Source organism: Panulirus ornatus, chromosome 72, assembly GCF_036320965.1.
Source record: "Panulirus ornatus isolate Po-2019 chromosome 72, ASM3632096v1, whole genome shotgun sequence".
NCBI classification, from domain to species: domain Eukaryota; kingdom Metazoa; phylum Arthropoda; class Malacostraca; order Decapoda; family Palinuridae; genus Panulirus; species Panulirus ornatus.
Genome location: NC_092295.1, coordinates 15,258,047 through 15,275,313, shown reverse-complemented (window position 1 = coordinate 15,275,313; position 17,267 = coordinate 15,258,047). Strand labels below are relative to the sequence as shown.

General features: G+C 44.7%; 1 protein-coding gene across 3 annotated transcripts in view; it reads right to left on the bottom strand.

Moving 5' to 3' along the window:
- Nucleotides 1–17,267, bottom strand: part of Ir25a (ionotropic receptor 25a) — a 154,951-nt gene that overhangs the window by 31,548 nt on the left and 106,136 nt on the right. For all 3 annotated transcript variants that reach the window (XM_071660599.1, XM_071660600.1, XM_071660601.1), the window contains 2 exons: nucleotides 16,406–16,605; nucleotides 8,254–8,392 (listed from right to left, as the gene is read on the bottom strand). In XM_071660599.1, coding sequence (XP_071516700.1) covers nucleotides 8,254–8,392; nucleotides 16,406–16,605 — 339 coding nt within the window. The remainder of the gene's footprint in view (nucleotides 1–8,253; nucleotides 8,393–16,405; nucleotides 16,606–17,267) is intronic.

The following is a 17,267-nucleotide window of genomic DNA, read 5'->3' as shown; positions in this document are numbered from 1 at the left end:
TTTGTGCACCAAACCTATCATACACTTAAGGAATTATGCACCAAACCACTCATACTCTTTAACATTTGTGCACGAAACCACTCATACTTTAACAATTGTGCTCCAAGCCACTCATACACTTAAGCAATTATGCACCAAACCACTCATACTGTTTAACATTTGTGCACCAAACCACTCATACACTTACGCAATTATGCACCAAACCACTCATACTCTTTAACATTTGTGCACCAAACCACTCATACTTTAACAATTGTGCTCCAAGCCACTCATACACTTAAGCAATTATGCACCAAACCACTCATACGCTTTAACATTTGTGCACCAAACCACTCATACTCTAACAATTATGCTCCAAGCCACTCACATACTTTACATTTATGCACCAAACCACTCACATACTTTAACAATTATGCACCAAACCACTCACATACTTTAACAATTATGCACCAAACCACTCACATGCCTTAACTAAACTGTACCAAACAATTTACACATTTCAACAAACTTGCAACAAACCATTCTCACGTCAACAAATGTGCAACAAACTACACACCAACTTCAACAAAGAAGAAAGTCACGACACTTCCTGTGCATCACTAGGGAACCCCTTAACACAACCAGTACATCACTGGGAGAACAACACCACAACAGTTCTTGTACACGACTGGCAGATCAACTCCATGACACTTTTCTGTATACCACTTGCAACAAAGCTTATGACACTTAATGTACCAGACCAACCCCATGACACTTCCTGTACACCACGACCAGAACTGAGTTACACTTCCTGTACATCACAGTCAGAGCAACCCCATGACGCTTCCTGTACATCACAGTCAGAGCAACCCCATGACGCTTCCTGTACATCACAGTCAGAGCAACCCCATGACGCTTCCTGTACATCACAGTCAGAGCAACCCCATGACACTTCCTGTACATCACAGTCAGAGCAACCCCATGACGCTTCCTGTACATCACAGTCAGAGCAACCCCATGACGCTTCCTGTACATCACAGTCAGAGCAACCCCATGACGCTTCCTGTACATCACAGTCAGAGCAACCCCATGACACTTCCTGTACATCACAGTCAGAGCAACCCCATGACGCTTCCTGTACATCACAGTCAGAGCAACCCCATGACGCTTCCTGTACATCACAGTCAGAGCAACCCCATGACGCTTCCTGTACATCACAGTCAGACCAACCCCATGACGCTTCCTGTACATCACAGTCAGAGCAACCCCATGACGCTTCCTGTACACACAGTCAGAGCAACCCCATGACACTTCCTGTACATCACAGTCAGAGCAACCCCATGACGCTTCCTGTACATCACAGTCAGAGCAACCCCATGACACTTCCTGTACATCACAGTCAGAGCAACCCCATGACGCTTCCTGTACATCACAGTCAGAGCAACCCCATGACGCTTCCTGTACATCACAGTCAGAGCAACCCCATGACGCTTCCTGTACATCACAGTCAGACCAACCCCATGACGCTTCCTGTACATCACAGTCAGAGCAACCCCATGACACTTCCTGTACATCACAGTCAGAGCAACCCCATGACGCTTCCTGTACATCACAGTCAGAGCAACCCCATGACGCTTCCTGTACATCACAGTCAGAGCAACCCCATGACGCTTCCTGTACATCACAGTCAGAGCAACCCCATGACGCTTCCTGTACATCACAGTCAGACCAACCCCATGACGCTTCCTGTACATCACAGTCAGAGCAACCCCATGACGCTTCCTGTACATCACAGTCAGAGCAACCCCATGACGCTTCCTGTACATCACAGTCAGAGCAACCCCATGACACTTCCTGTACATCACAGTCAGAGCAACCCCATGACGCTTCCTGTACATCACAGTCAGAGCAACCCCATGACACTTCCTGTACATCACAGTCAGAGCAACCCCATGACGCTTCCTGTACATCACAGTCAGAGCAACCCCATGACGCTTCCTGTACATCACAGTCAGAGCAACCCCATGACGCTTCCTGTACACCACTGGCAAAGCACGCTATGACACTTCCAGTGCACAACTGGCTTAACAGCCTCATAGCACTTCCTTTACATCACTACAGAAAAACCCCATTGCACTTCCTGTTCACCACTGTTGAGAAAATTCCGTAACACTTCCTGTATCTGACTAGCATAACAACACTATGGCACTTCCTGTACATTACCAGCAGAAGGAACCCCGTGAAACTTCCTGTACACCGCTGGTAGAACAACACAATAGCCGTTCCTAAACATCACTACCAGAATGAATCTATAACGCTTCCTATACATCAAAACAATCCCGTATCACTTCATGTGGACCACTGGCAGAACAAACCCATAACATTTACTGCACATCACTGGCAGAACAAATCATGACACTTGCAATACAATACTGGCGGTACAACCCCATGACACTTGCAATACAATACTGGCGGTACAACCCCATGACACTTGCAGTACAATACTGGTGGTACAACCCCATGACACTTGCAATACAATACTGGCGGTACAACCCCATGACACTTGCAGTACAATACTGGTGGTACAACCCCATGACAGTTGCAATACAATACTGGCGGTACAACCCCATGACACTTGCAGTACGATACTGGCGGTACAACCCCATGACAGTTGCAGTACAATACTGGTGGTACAACCCCATGACAGTTGCAATACAATACTGGCGGTACAACCCCATGACAGTTGCAATACAATACTGGTGGTACAACCCCATGACACTTGCAATACAATACTGGCGGTACAACCCCATGACACTTGCAGTACAATACTGGTGGTACAACCCCATGACAGTTGCAATACAATACTGGCGGTACAACCCCATGACACTTGCAGTACGATACTGGCGGTACAACCCCATGACAGTTGCAGTACAATACTGGCGGTACAACCCCATGACACTTCCTTTACACCATTGGTAAAATAAACCCATGATATCTCCTTTGCACCAACGGCAGAGCAATCACATGAGGTTTCCTGCACAACACTGGTAGAACAACACAGTAACCGTTCCTAAACATTATTGGCAGAACAAATGTATGACAATTCCTGTACACTTTCTGTAAACCACTCGCAAAACAATACCATAACACTTCCTGTACACCACTGGGGAAACAATACCATAACACTTCCTCTACACCACTGGGGAAACAATACCATAACACTTCCTCTACACCACTAGGGAAACAATACCATAACACTTCCTCTACACCACTGGGGAAACAATACCATAACACTTACTGTACACCACTGGAGAAACAATACCATAACACTTCCTGTACATTACTGATGGTTCTTGTGCATCAGAGGCAGACCAACCCCACGGCACACACTGTGTATTACTGAGAGAACAACCTTATGATACTTCCTGTACACTTCTGGCAGAACAGCACCATAATTCTTCCTGTACATCATTGGCAAACAACCCAATGGCATTTCTTGTACCGCAGAGAAAGAACAACACCAAGATTTATCCTGTATATCTTTGGCCTGATGCTCCCTCTACAGTCTACACCAAAGACAGAAGAACTCTGTGACACATCTTGTACATCACAGGTAGAAGTTTCTGTACATCACTGTCAGAACCACCTTAATGTACTCACTGTACATCACTGGCAGAACCACCTCAATGTACTTACTGTACATCATTGGTAGAACAACTTTGACACTTCTTGTAAACTACCGGCAGAACAAACCCTGACAGGTCATGTAAACCAGTGGCAGAACAAACTCAACACAACTTATGTACATCACAGTTTCTGTACACCACTGGCAGACAAACAAAATGTCACTACTACATCACTGGCAAAACACCTGATGACACTTTCTGTTCACCAACGGTTAAGAAACCTATGAATCTTGATTGAAAGAACAACCCTTTAACACTTGCTGTACATCACTGGCAGAACATCCCCTTAACACTTACTGTACATCACTGGCAGAACATCCCCTTAAAACTTGCTGCACATCACTGGCAGAACATCCCTTTAACACTTGCTGTACATCATTGGCGGAACATCCCCTTAACACTTGCTGTACATCACTGGCAGAACATCCCCTTAACACTTGCTGTACATCATTGGCGGAACATCCCCTTAGTACTTGCTGTACATCACTGGCAGAGCATCCCCTTAACACTTGCTGTACATCACTGGCAGAACAACTCCTTAACACTTGCTGTACATCACTGGCAATAAAACTTGAACAAATCCTCCATGAGCTACTCATGTCTAGGGAAACACAGGGTGTTTCTCTGTGTACTGTTCAGCACAAGAACAGATCAAGGTAACACTTAGCGTACTGTTCAGCACTAGAACTGATCAAGGTAACCCTTTGTGCACTCTTCAGCACGAGAATAGGTCAAGGTAACCAATCGTGCACTGTTCAGCAGTAGAAGAGGTCAAGATAACACTTCATGCTTTGTTCAGCATCAGAACAGATCAAGGAAACATGACCTGTACTGTTCAGTACTAGAACAACGCAAGGCAAAACACAGTACTTTGCTGGCGCCAGAACAGATAAAGAAAACATTCTGTACAAGAATCAACACTGGCACAGGACACGATAACACTCCACGCATTGTTCAAGTTCAGAGCAGCACAAGGTAACATTCTGGTCACTGTCTAGCAATAACATGTGATGACACTCAATGCACTGTTTAGCACTAGAATTGATGAAGATAACAGTTTGTGCTCTGTTCAGTAGCAGAACAGATCAATGTAAGTCTGTGGACTGTTCAGCAATAGAACACATCAAGGTATGCCTTCTTGCTTTGTTCAGCACTACTGCAGATCAAAGTGACTCTTCGTGCACTTTCTAGCACTAGAACACAATATAAGTTTTCGTGTACTGTTCAGCACCAGAACAGATCAAGACAAGCCTTTGTGCACTTTTCAGTACAGCAACAGAACAGCGTAGCTCTTCATGCACTGCTCAGCACCAGAGTAGATCAATGTAACACTTCGTGCACTGTACAACTCTAATACACATCAAGGCAACACTTCATGAACTGGTAACCTCATAAGCACTTCTCAGCACAAGAACAGATCAGAGTAACCATTCATGCACTGTTCAGTACTAAACAGATCAAAATAAAAATTCGTGCACTGCTCAGCACTGGAACAGGTGAAGTTAACAATTCGTGCACCGTTCAGCACTAGAACAGATTAAGGTAACACTTCGTGCACGGTTCAACAACAGAGCAGATCCTGGAAGCACTTTCTGTACTGTTCAGTGCTGGAGCAACACAAGGTAAACACCAGAACAGATCATGGTAACATTCTGTGCAATAATCAACAACATAAGAACGTATGATAACACACCATACATAGTTCACAGCACAAGGTAACATTCTAGTCACAATCTAGCGTTAACACAGCAGAAGGCAATGCTCTGTGTACTAGAACACATCAAAGTAACACTCTGCATTGTTCACTACCACAAGAGATCATTGTGAAAATCTATGTACTGCCAAGCACTAGAAAATCATGACACAATTGCACTATTGAGCAGCAGAGCATCATATGATAACACTGCAATTTTCTGCACCAGAACGTCTTGAAACAGCATTGAACTGTTCAACATCAGAACATCATGAGATAGCATTGTACGGTTCAACACCAGAACATCATGAGATAACATTGAACTGTTTAGCGCTGGAACGTCATGAAACAGCAGTGCACAGTTCTACATTAGAACATAATTGAATAGCATTCCACTGTTCTGCAGTAGAACATCATGAAATAACATACCACTTTAGCACCGAAACGTCAGGAGATAGGATTGTACTGTTCATCACTAGAACAAGCCAGGGTAACACTGTGGACACTGGTCAGCACTAGAACAAGTCTGGGTAACACTGTGGACACTGGTCAGCACTAGAACAAGCCAGGGTAACACTGCGGACACTGGTCAGCACTAGAACAAGCCAGGGTAACACTGCGGACACTGGTCAGCACTAGAACAAGCCAGGGTAACACTGTGGACACTGGTCAGCACTAGAACAAGCCAGGGTAACACTGCGGACACTGGTCAGTACTAGAACAAGCCAGGGTAACACTGCGGACACTGGTCAGCACTAGAACAAGCCAGGGTAACACTGTGGACACTGGTCAGCACTAGAACAAGCCAGGGTAACACTGCGGACACTGGTCAGCACTAGAACAAGCCAGGGTAACACTGTGGACACTGGTTAGCACTAGAACAAGCCAGGGTAACACTGTGGACACTGGTCAGCACTAAAACAAGTTTGGGTAACACTGCGGACACTAGTCAGCACTAGAACAAGTCTTGGTAACACTGTAGACACTGGTCAGCATTAAAACAAGTTTGGGTAACACTGTGGACACTGGTCAGCACTAGAACAAGTTTGGGTAACACTGCGGACACTGATCAGCACTAGAACAAGTCTTGGTAACACTGTGGACACTGGTCAGCACTAGAACAAGTTTGGGTAACACTGTGGACACTGGTCAGCACTAGAACAAGCCAGGGTAACACTGCGGACACTGATCAGCACTAGAACAAGCCATGGTAACACTGTGGACACTGGTCAGCACTAGAACAAGTCTATGTAACACTGTGGACACTGGTCAGCACTAGAACAAGCCAGGGTAACACTGTGGACACTGGTCAGCACTAGAACAAGTCTGGGTAACACTGTGGACACTGGTCAGCACTAGAACAAGCCAGGGTAACACTGTGGACACTGGTCAGCACTAGAACAAGTCTGGGTAACACTGCGGACACTGATCAGCACTAGAACAAGCCATGGTAACACTGTGGACACTGGTCAGCACTAGAACAAGTCTATGTAACACTTTGGACACTGGTCAGCACTAGAACAAGCCAGGGTAACACTGTGGACACTGGTCAGCACTAGAACAAGTCTGGGTAACACTGTGGACACTGGTCAGCACTAGAACAAGCCAGGGTAACACTGTGGACACTGGTCAGCACTAGAACAAGCCAGGGTAACACTCTGGACACTGGTCAGTACTAGAACAAGTCTGGGTAACACTGTGGACACTGATCAGCACTAGAACAAGCCAGGGTAACACTGTGGACACTGGTCAGCACTAGAACAAGCCAGGGTAACACTGTGGACACTGGTCAGCACGAGAACAACACAAAACATCATTCCAAACACTGTTCAGCACAAAGAACCTCACGAGAGAGAGAGCGTTCCTTGCACTCTTGACCATCACAGTATATCACTATAAGAGTGCATACACTGTGCAGCATTGCAAAATATCATCATAAGAGTGCATACACTGTGCAGCATTGCAAAATATCATCATAAGAGTGCATACACTGTGCAGCATTGCAAAATATCATCATAAGAGTGCATACACTGTGCAGCATTGCAAAATATCATCATAAGAGTGCATACACTGTGCAGCATTGCAACATATCATCATAAGAGTGCATACACTGTGCAGCATTGCAACATATCATAAGATTGCCTGCACTGTGTAGCACTGCAAATTATCATTATAAGACTGTGTGCACTGTGCAGCACCGAAACATATCATCATAACATTATGTGCACTGTGCAGCACTGCAACATATTATAATACTCTGTGCACTGTGCAGCACCCAAACATATCACTCTAAGACTGCATGCACTGTGCAGCACCGCAATATCTCATTGTAACACTGTCTGCATTGTGCAGCACCGCAACATCTCATTGTAACACTGTGTGCATTGTGCAGCACCGCAACATCTCATTGTAACACTGTGTGCACTGTGCAGCAGCAAAACACATCATTATAAGACTGCATGCACTGTGCAGCATCGTAATATATCACCATAAGTTTACGTGCACTGTTTAACACCCCAAAATATCACTGGAAGACAGCGTGCACTGTGCACCACCATTTCAAGACCGCTTGCACTGTTCAGCACTGCAATCTCTCTCTCTCTCTCTCTCTCTCTCTCTCTCTCTCTCTCTCTCTCTCTCTCTCTCTCTCTCTCTCTCTCTCTCTCTCTCTCTCTCTCTCTCTCTCTCTCTCTCTCTCTCTGCGCAGAACTTCAATGACTGTGAAGTGTTACTTCTTTGGCCCATTAGCTCCTATTGCACTTGCCTGTGGGGTCAGGGACGTCATGCAGAGCCAGCGACCTTCTCCTCCTCCTTCTTCTGGTGCACTTACCTGAGGGGTCATAGCGTCATGCACAATCAGGGACATTCTCCTCCTCCTCCTCCTGGTGCACTTACCTGAGGGGTTAGGGACGTCATGCAGAACCAGAGACATTCTTTAAAGGTAAACTCTCTCTTCTCGTCATCATCCTTGTAGCGTTCTTTGTTGTTCTGGTAACTGTACGGGCTGAACCGATCGAAGATCCATAGGAGGACACTGTGGTAGGAAGAACACGTATGAACGTATACTGCAGGACTAGACCTGCTAGCGGATGGAACCATATGGTTCTAAGTGAGTGGAGGAGGGAGCTATGGTTGTGAGGGCATTGGTAATGTGTGGAGGAGGAAGCCAGAGGAGAGGGCAAAGATGATTATGCTTAAAGGCACATTAGACTTGACAGTGTTGTATGAATTATGATCTTGGGTTTTCTGTGAAACAAAAGAAGAAATGAAATGCTTAAGATGATATGGAATGTGAAGCGGTTGATCGTGTATGGAAGATCAGTTAGAAAGAGCTGTGGAAGCAAGTACAATTTGTCTAAGAGTGTCAACAAGGACGCGCTGAAATGATTCGGACATAACAAGATGAACAAAGACAGACAATAAGAGGATCTATTTGTCAGAAGTGGGAGACAGGAGTGAAAGAGAGAGACTAAGACGGAAATGGAAGAAATGAGTGCGAGAGGATTTTGGGTATCAGGGACTCGAAAATTAGGAGGGTGACAAGCAGGCACTGGATAGGACGGACTGGATCGACATGGTACGCTTATGAGGTAGTGATGTACTGTCATTACGTTGAAGAAGTGCTTTTGAAGTGATCAAGGCGCAAAATTGTGATCCTTTCCAACATATATATATATATGTTGGATGGTATTGCAGTGAAATTTATTAAAAAAGGGGGTGACTGTATTGTTGACTGGTTGGTAAGGTTATTTAATGTATGTATGACTCATGGTGAGGTGCCTGAGGATTGGCGGAATGCGTGCATAGTGCCATTGTACAAAGGCAAAGGGGATAAGAGTGAGTGCTCAAATTACAGAGGTATAAGTTTGTTGAGTATTCCTGGTAAATTATATGGGAGGGTATTGATTGAGAGGGTGAAGGCATGTACAGAGCATCAGATTGGGGAGGAGCAGTGCGGTTTCAGAAGTGGTAGAGGATGTGTGGATCAGGTGTTTGCTTTGAAGAATGTATGTGAGAAATACTTAGAAAAGCAAATGGATTTGTATGTGGCATTTATGGATCTGGAGAAGGCATATGATAGAGTTGATAGAGATGCTCTGTGGAAGGTATTAAGAATATATGGTGTGGGAGGCAAGTTGTTAGAAGCAGTGAAAAGTTTTTATCGAGGATGTAAGGCATGTGTACGTGTAGGAAGAGAGGAAAGTGATTGGTTCTCAGTGAATGTAGGTTTGCGGCAGGGGTGTGTGATGTCTCCATGGTTGTTTAATTTGTTTATGGATGGGGTTGTTAGGGAGGTAAATGCAAGAGTCCTGGAAAGAGGGGCAAGTATGAAGTCTGTTGGGGATGAGAGAGCTTGGGAAGTGAGTCAGTTGTTGTTCGCTGATGATACAGCGCTGGTGGCTGATTCATGTGAGAAACTGCAGAAGCTGGTGACTGAGTTTGGTAAAGTGTGTGGAAGAAGAAAGTTAAGAGTAAATGTGAATAAGAGCAAGGTTATTAGGTACAGTAGGGTTGAGGGTCAAGTCAATTGGGAGGTGAGTTTGAATGGAGAAAAACTGGAGGAAGTGAAGTGTTTTAGATATCTGGGAGTGGATCTGGCAGCGGATGGAACCATGGAAGCGGAAGTGGATCATAGGGTGGGGGAGGGGGCGAAAATTTTGGGAGCCTTGAAAAATGTGTGGAAGTCGAGAACATTATCTCGGAAAGCAAAAATGGGTATGTTTGAAGGAATAGTGGTTCCAACAATGTTGTATGGTTGCGAGGCGTGGGCTATGGATAGAGTTGTGCGCAGGAGGATGGATGTGCTGGAAATGAGATGTTTGAGGACAATGTGTGGTGTGAGGTGGTTTGATCGAGTAAGTAACGTAAGGGTAAGAGAGATGTGTGGAAATAAAAAGAGCGTGGTTGAGAGAGCAGAAGAGGGTGTTTTGAAATGGTTTGGGCACATGGAGAGAATGAGTGAGGAAAGATTGACCAAGAGGATATATGTGTCGGAGGTGGAGGGAACGAGGAGAAGAGGGAGACCAAATTGGAGGTGGAAAGATGGAGTGAAAAAGATTTTGTGTGATCGGGGCCTGAACATGCAGGAGGGTGAAAGGAGGGCAAGGAATAGAGTGAATTGGAGCGATGTGGTATACAGGGGTTGACGTGCTGTCAGTGGAGTGAATCAAGGCATGTGAAGCGTCTGGGGTAAACCATGGAAAGCTGTGTAGGTATCTATATTTGCGTGTGTGGACGTGTGTATGTACATGTGTATGGGGGGGGGGGGGGCATTTCTTTCGTCTGTTTCCTTGCGCTACCTCGCAAACGCGGGAGACAGCGACAAAGTATAAAAAAAAAAAAAAAAAATATATATATATATATATATATATATATATATATATATATATATATATATATATATATATATATATATATATATATATATATATATATATATATATATATATATATATATATATATATATATATATTTTATTTATTTTTTATTTATATATTTTGCTTTGTCGCTGTCTCCCGCGTTAGCGAGGTAGCGCAAGGAAAACAGACGATAGAATGGCCCAACCCGCCCACATACACATGTATATACATACACGTCCACACACGTACAATATACATACCTATACATCGCAATGTACACATATACATACACACAGACATATACATATAGACACATGTACATAATTCATTCTGTCTGCCTCTATTTGTTCCCATCGACACCTCGCCACACATGGAATAACAACCCCCCTCCCCCTCCTGTGTGCGAGGTAGCGCTAGGAAAAGACAACAAAGGCCCCATGTGTTCACACTCAGTCTCTAGCTGTCATGCAATACTGCCCGAAAACTCAGCTCCCTTTCCACATCCAGGCCCCACACAACTTTGCATGGTCTACCCCAGACGCTTCACATGCCCTGATTCAATCCATTGACAGCACGTCGACCCCGGTATACCACATCGATCCAATTTACTCTATTCTTTGCCCGCCTTTCACCCTCCTGCATGTTCAGGCCTCGATCACTCAAAATCTTTTTCACCCCATCTTTCCACCTCCAATTTGGTCTCCCACTTCTCGTTCCCTTCACCTCCGACACATATATCCTCTTGGTCAATCTTTCCTCACTCATTCTCTCCATGTGCTCAAACCATTTCAAAACACCCTCTTCTGCTCTCTCAACCACGCTCTTCTTATTTCCACACATCTCTCTTACCCTTACATTACTTACTCGATCAAACCACCTCACACCACATATTGTCCTCAAACATCTCATTTCCAGCACATCCACCCTCCTGCCCACTACTCTATCCATAGCCTACGCCTCGCAACCATACAACATTGTTGGAACCACTATTCCTTCAAACATACCCATTTTTGCTTTCCGAGATAATGTTCTCGACTTCCACACATTCTTCAAGGCTCCCAGAATTTTCGCCCCCTCCCCCACCCTATGATTCACTTCCGCTTACATGGTTCCATCCGCTGCCAAATCCACTCCCAGATATCTAAAACACTTTACTTCCTCCAGTTTTCCTCCATTCAAACTTACCTCCCAGTTGACTTGACCCTCAACCCTACTGTACCTAATAACCTTGCTCTTATTCACATTTACTCTTAACTTTCTTCTTTCACACACTTTACCAAACTCAGTCACCAGCTTCTGCAGTTTCTCACATGAATCAGCCACCAGCGCTGTATCATCAGCGAACAACAACTGACTCACTTCCCAAACTCTTTTATCCCCAACAGACTGTATATATATATATATATATATATATTTTTGCCGCTGTCTCCCGCGTTTGCGAGGTAGCGCAAGGAAACAGACGAAAGAAATGGCCCAACCCACCCCCATACACATGTATATACATATGTCCACACACGCAAATATACATACCTACACAGCTTTCCATGGTTTACCCCAGACGCTTCACATGCCCTGATTCAATCCACTGACAGCACGTCAACCCCGGTATGCCACATCGATCCAATTCACTCTATTCCTTGCCCTCCTTTCACCCTCCTGCATGTTCAGGCCCCGATCACACAAAATCTTTTTCACTCCATCTTTCCACCTCCAATTTGGTCTCCCTCTTCTCCTCGTTCCCTCCACCTCCGACACATATATCCTCTTGGTCAATCTTTCCTCACTCATTCTCTCCATGTGCCCAAACCATTTCAAAACACCCTCTTCTGCTCTCTCAACCACGCTCTTTTTATTTCCACATATCTCCCTTACCCTTACGTTACTTACTCGATCAAACCACCTCACACCACACATTGTCCTCAAACATCTCATTTCCAGCACATCCATCCTCCTGCGCACAACTCTATCCATAGCCCACGCCTCGCAACCATACAGCATTGTTGGAACCACTATTCCTTCAAACATACCCATTTTTGCTTTCCGAGATAATTTTCTCGACTTCCACACATTCTTCAAGGCTCCCAGAATTTTCGCCCCCTCCCCCACCCTATGATCCACTTCCGCTTCCATGGTTCCATCCGCTGCCAGATCCACTCCCAGATATCTAAAACACTTCACTTCCTCCAGTTTTTCTCCATTCAAACTCACCTCCCAATTGACTTGACCCTCAACCCTACTGTACCTAATAACCTTGCTCTTATTCACATTTACTCTTAACTTTCTTCCTTCACACACCTTACCAAACTCAGTCACCAGCTTCTGCAGTTTCTCACATGAATCAGCCACCAGCGCTGTATCATCAGCGAACAACAACAACAACAACAACATACCTATACATCTCAATGTACACATATATATATATACACACACAGACACATACATATATACCCATGCACACAATTTACACTGTCTGCCTTTATTCATTCCCATCGCCACCTCACCACACATGGAATACCATCCCCCTCCCCCCTCGTGTGTGCGAGGTAGCACTAGGAAAAGACAACAAAGGCCCCATTCGTTCACACTCAGTCTCTAGCTGTCATGCAATAATGCCCGAAACCACAGCTCCCTTTCCACAATCAGGCCCCACATAACTTTCCATGGTCTACCCCAGACGCTTCACATGCCCTGATTCAATCCACTGACAGCACGTCAACCCCGGTATACCACATCGATCCAATTCACTCTATTCTTTGCACACCTTTCATCCTCCTGCATGTTAAGGCCCCGATCGCTCAAAATCTTTTTCACTCTATCCTTCCACCTCCAATTTGGTCTCCCACTTCTCCTCGTTCCCTCCATCTCTGACACATATATCCTGTTTGTCAATCTTTACTCACTCATTCTCTCCATGTGCCCAAAACCATTTCAATACACCCTCTTCTGCTCTCTCTCAACCGCACTCTTTTTATTACCACACATCTCTCTTACCCTTTCATCAATTACTCGCTCAAACCACCTCACACAACATATTGTCCTCAAACATCTCATTTCCAACATATCCACCCTCCTCCGCACAACTCTATCTATAGCCCACGCCTCGCAACCATATAACATTGTTGGAACCACTGTTCCTTCAAACATACCCATTTTTCCTTTCCGAGATAATGTTCTTGCCTTCCACACATTTTTCAACGCTCCCAGAACCTTCGCCCCCTCCCACACCCTGTGACTCACTTCCGCTTCCATGATTCCATTCGCTGCCAAATCCACTCCCAGATATCTAAAACACTTCACTTTCTCCAGTTTTTCTCCATTCAAACTTGCCTACCAATTGACTTGTCCCTCAACCCTACTGTATCTAATAACTTTGCTCTTATTCACATTTACTCTCAACTTTCTTCCTTCACACACTTTACCAACTTCTGCATTTTCTCACTCCAATCAGCCACCAGCGATGTATCATCAGCGAACAACTGACTCACTTCCCAAGCCCTCTCATCCACAACAGAATCAATACTTGCCCCTCTCTCTAAAACTCTTGCATTCACCTCCCGAACCAACCTATCCATAAACAAATTAAACAACCATGGAAACATCACGCACCTCTGCCGCAGACCGATATTCACTAGGAACCAATCACTTTCCTCTCTTCCTACACTTACACATGCCTTACGTCCTTGATAAAAACTTTTCACTGTTTCTAGCAACTTACCTTCCACACCATATACTCTTAAAACCCTCCACAAAGCATTTCTACCAACCCTATCATATGCCTTCTCCAGATCCATAAGTACTACATACAAATCCATTTGCTTTTCTAAGTATTTCTCGCATACGTTCTTGAAAGCAAACACCTGATCCAAACATCTTGTACCACTTCTGAAACCACACTGCTCTTCCCCAAACTGATTCTCTGAACATGCCTTTGCCCTCTCAATCAATACCCTTCGATATAATTTCCCAGGAATACTCAACAAACTCATGCCTCTTGTAATTTGAACACCCACCTTTATCCCCTTTGCCTTTGCACATTGGCACTATGCATGCATTTCGCCAATCCTCCGGCATTTCATCATGATCCATACATATACTGGATATCCTCACTAACCAATCAACAACACAGTCACCCCCTTGTTTTAATATATTCCACTGTAATACCATCCAAACCAGCCACCTTGCCGGCTTTCATCTTCCGCAAAGCTTTTACTACCTCTTTTCTGTTTACCAAACCATTCTCCTTGACCCTCTCACTTCGCACATCACCTCGAACAAAACATCCTATATCTGCCACTCTATAATCAAACACATTCAACAAGCCTTCAAAATACTCGCTCCATTTCCTTCTGACTTCATCACCACTTGTTATTACATCCCCATTTGTCCCTTTCACCGATGTTCCTATTTGTTCTCTTGTCTTACGCACTTTATTTACCTCCTTCCAAAACATCTTTTTATTCTCCCTAAAGTTTAATGATACTCTCTCACCCCAACTCTCATTTGCCCTCTTTTTCACCTTTTGCACCAGAAATTTCTCTTGACCTCCTGCCGCTTTCTTTTATACATATCCTAGTCATTTGCACTACTTCCCTGCAAAAAAATCATCGAAACGCCGCTCTCTTCTCCTTCACTAACAATCTTACTTCTTTATCTCACCACTCACTACCCTTTCTAATCTGCCCACCTCCCACGCTTCTCATGCCACAAGCATCTTTTGTGCAAGCCATCACTGCTTCCCTAAATACATCCCATTCCTCCCCCACTCCCCGTACCTCACTTGCTCTTACCTTTTCCATTCTCTACTCAGTCTCTCCTGACACTTCTTCACACAAGTCTCCTTTCCAAGCTCACTTACTCTTGCCACTCTCTTTTTCCTAACATTCTCTCTTCTTTTGTGAAAACCTCTACAAATCTTTACCTTCTCCTCCACAAGATAGTGATCAAACATCCCTCCAGCTACCTCTATTAACACATTAACATCCACAAGTCTCTCTTTCACACCCCTGTCAATTAACACATAATCCAATAACGCCCTCTGGCCATCTCTCCTACTCACATACGTATACTTACATATATCTCTTTTTTAAACCAGGTATTCCCAATCACAAGTCCTTTTTCACAACACAAATCCACAAACTCTTCACCATTCTCATTTACAACACTGAATACCCCATGTACACCAATTATACCCTCAACTGCCGCATTACTCACCTTTGTATTCAAATCACCCATCATCATAACCCGGTTTCGTGCATCAAAACTGCCAACACACTCACTCAGCTGCTCCCAAATTACTTGCCTCTCATGATCTTTCTTCTCATGCCCAGGTGCATATGCACCAATAATCACCCATCTCTCTCCATCCACTTTCAGTTTTACCCATATCAATCTAGAGTTTACTTTCTTACACTCTATCACATATTCTCACAACTCCTGTTTCAGGAGTGGTGCTACTCCTTCCTTTGCTCTTGTCCTCTCACTAACCCCTGACTTTACTCCCAAGACATTCCCAAACCAAACTCCCCCTTTACGCTTGAGCTTCGTTTCACTCAGAGCCAAAACATCCAGGTTCCTCTCCTCAAACATACTGCCTATCTCTCCTTCACCTGGTGAAGACCTCACTGGCCATCCATCACCTGGTGAAGACCTCACTACCTTAGCTGGGTGAAGTATTCAGTATCCTCACCTGGTGAAGGCGTAAGCGAAGAGGATGCAGATCCACACCTCTGGCTCGAGCACCGTCAGGAACTTGAAGAGAGATGTGGGCACTTTGGGCTTCTTCATGAGGATAGTGATGCCCACCAGATCATAGTAAGGCACAGTGAAGTCCACAACGTTCTCCCGCTCAGCCATTACTGAGAGTGGCGCCAGGGCGATGTCTGCTTGCTGCAGGAGGAGGGTCAGACTGGTGAGGAGGCACTAGATGAACGGTGGAGCAAGAGTGAGGGAGAGGTGGAGGAAATGGATCGCTACAGGTGTACAGGACGTGTGGACCAAATGGATTACCTCAGTAAGACCTTAATCAAAAGTAAGCCAAATTATCAAAACATCAGTAGTGTATATGCTGTCAAATGTTTGGCATGTATAAATGTATTCATTGGCCAGACCGGTAAAATAGTAACCGAGAGATGCTATTGGCACCGTCATTCACTGTGTAGAGACGACCACAGAAATGCAATCGTTAAGTACTAGCAAGAGAAAAATCACCCTGTAGATCTTAACAACCCAGTCATATTATATCCCTCATCTGATTATGCTACCCATAACATCATTGAATCTGTCTTAACTGTTAATGCTAAGAACATTAATTTGTCCTCAGGTAACTTTAAAACACATCCTATTATCCACCAAATCATCATCAAAGAATTATCAAGAAACGAGAACATCGCCGACCTGCCCACACACCCACCCAGCCAACTTTCCCTCTAACGTTCATACTGTGCATACCTCGCCATATCAGTGACAGGATGGAGTCTGTTTGTTGGTGGTGGGATAATAAAGTTACCGAGTCTACCATTCAGGACAGAGGGACAGGTCACTGGCCCACC